Source organism: Propithecus coquereli, unplaced genomic scaffold (genome assembly GCF_000956105.1).
Source record: "Propithecus coquereli isolate 6110/MARCELLA unplaced genomic scaffold, Pcoq_1.0 Scaffold124, whole genome shotgun sequence".
Lineage (NCBI taxonomy): Eukaryota > Metazoa > Chordata > Mammalia > Primates > Indriidae > Propithecus > Propithecus coquereli.
Genome location: NW_012136525.1, coordinates 498,388 through 500,453, shown reverse-complemented (window position 1 = coordinate 500,453; position 2,066 = coordinate 498,388). Strand labels below are relative to the sequence as shown.

At 46.4% G+C, this 2,066-nt stretch overlaps 1 protein-coding gene across 1 annotated transcript in view; it reads left to right on the top strand.

Moving 5' to 3' along the window:
- Nucleotides 1–2,066, top strand: part of A2ML1 (alpha-2-macroglobulin-like 1) — a 38,805-nt gene that overhangs the window by 6,937 nt on the left and 29,802 nt on the right. Inside the window, 4 exon segments of the mRNA XM_012637790.1 lie at nucleotides 52–136; nucleotides 627–747; nucleotides 1,207–1,321; nucleotides 1,657–1,766. Of these exon segments, the coding sequence (XP_012493244.1) occupies nucleotides 52–136; nucleotides 627–747; nucleotides 1,207–1,321; nucleotides 1,657–1,766 (431 nt within the window).

Below are 2,066 nucleotides of genomic sequence, written 5' to 3'. Positions count from 1 at the left end.
TTGGACCAAGTCCTCCTATTCTTTTCCCATTTCTCTTTCTACTCTCCCCAGTGCTGCCTAAGTTTAAGGTGGAAATGGTGGAACCCAAGCAGTTGTCAACGGTGCAGGAATCTTTCTTAGTAAAAATCTGTTGCAGGTAAGAGTGGGAGCTCTGGCTCTGGTGGAGATTGAAGCCGCGTTGAGAGAAGTGATGAGGGAGTCATGTGGGCAGAGGGATTATGGGTGAGCCAAAATTTGGGGTGTTTTACGTAGTTTGGAGTCGTGACTTCTCCGAGAACACATTTCATAATTGCTTTTCTGCTCTGATTGTCCACTGCTCACTCGGTCAGTATCATCGATTTGGTCTCCACTTTGTGTAGAACACAATATTGAATCCCATGGAGAAATAGGAGTAAGGAGAAAGAAAGATACCATTTCTGACCTTAGCCTGGTGCTTCTTGTGTAATGGAAGCACGCTGAGGCTCTGAGGAAAGCAGGGAAGGGAAAGAGAGCTAGAGAAAGGCAGGATTGTCAGAGCACTTCCAGGGGCTGCAGTGGGGGAAAGAAGGGAAAGTGGTGTCTGGGAGGAGAGAGTTGGATCTCCAGTGGGATCCCCAACTCTGGCTCCTCGTGCTTTCCCCGGTCAGGTTCACCTACGGAAAGCCCGTGCTAGGGGCGGTGCAGGTGTCGGCCTGTCAGAAGGCATATTCTTACTGGCATGGAGAGGTGGGGCGGGAACCCGACAAATGCAAGCACCTCTCTGGACAGGTGAGTAAATGGGACGTAGAAAAGGAACCTTAGCCACACATCCCAGAGAGTAAGTAAGTAAGCATCAACTTAGAGAAGTGGTAAAAAGCCCAAAGTGGGAAGCATTTTGCAGGACTATTATCCCAGTTCCAAAGAACAAAGCAGTGTCGCTTATCCTAAACAGATAGCCTTTCCGAGTCTGCCTGGAAATTGAGAAATTAACCTAAACTCTTGTCAGGTACAATTTTCCGGTTCTGCTCTTGGTTCTTTTTCCATTTCTCAAATCTTGGAGCTTCACGGTTGTCTCATGACTATGTATGTGCGAGTGTACACTCCATGTTATAGGAGTTTTTCTATCTTAAAGATGGAGAAACTAAAGTATGGATATAAGAAATTACTTCCTTCTACAATACCTTATGAGATGGAAGTGGAGATTGGATTCCTCACACTCTCTCTTTCCCACTCGGATTGCCTCACTAGACTGACAAAACGGGGTGCTTCTCGGCGTCCGTGGACATGGCCACCTTTAACCTCACCGGACATGTGTACAGCCACAACATCAATATTGTGGCCACTGTGGTGGAGAAAGGGACAGGTAAGCGGGGCGCTCCTGGGCTCCTGAAAAGGAGAGAAAGGAACAAGGCTGTCCCCGGGGTAGACCTACTTGGAGGATTCAAGACCTACCCTCATGAGTGTTTGGGAGGGACCCTGCTCCTCATTCTCAGTCCAGGGGAAACGCCAGATTCCACCCTGCCATCTACTACCTATTTCTCCAAAAGTTTGCGGAGGAGGAGTTGGTTTGGATCTTTGGCCAGAAAAGTATTCAACTTCATACTTCCAGTGGCACCGTTCTCTCAGGAATTTGATGTTACAGATGAAGATGAGGCTATCAGGTACTTAGATCATTGTACATCTTGTTTCCCTCTGCAGGAGTGGAGGCCAAGACCACTCAGGATATTTACATTTCTTCACAAATGGGATCAATGACCTTTGAGGACACCAATAATTTTTATTACCCCAATTTCCCCTTCAGTGGGAAGGTGAGTTGCAACTTGTCTCTGCATAGACAAAAATGCTTAACCGTTCACTTTTGCCTCCTTCCTGTGGCCATATAATAATAGCAAAACTAGCATTGTTTTGCTATTACATGTGTTTATTTATTTAACCTTTACAACAATCCTATGAAGTAGATACTGTTATTGGCCCCGTTTTACAGATGAGGAGACTGAGGCAGGAGGATTGAGTAATTTTTCCCAAGGTTACACAGCTAATAAGTGGTAACTGTGACCAAATCCGGGAGCCTGAACCCAGAGTATACGCTCTTAACCCCTTGCGCTGTG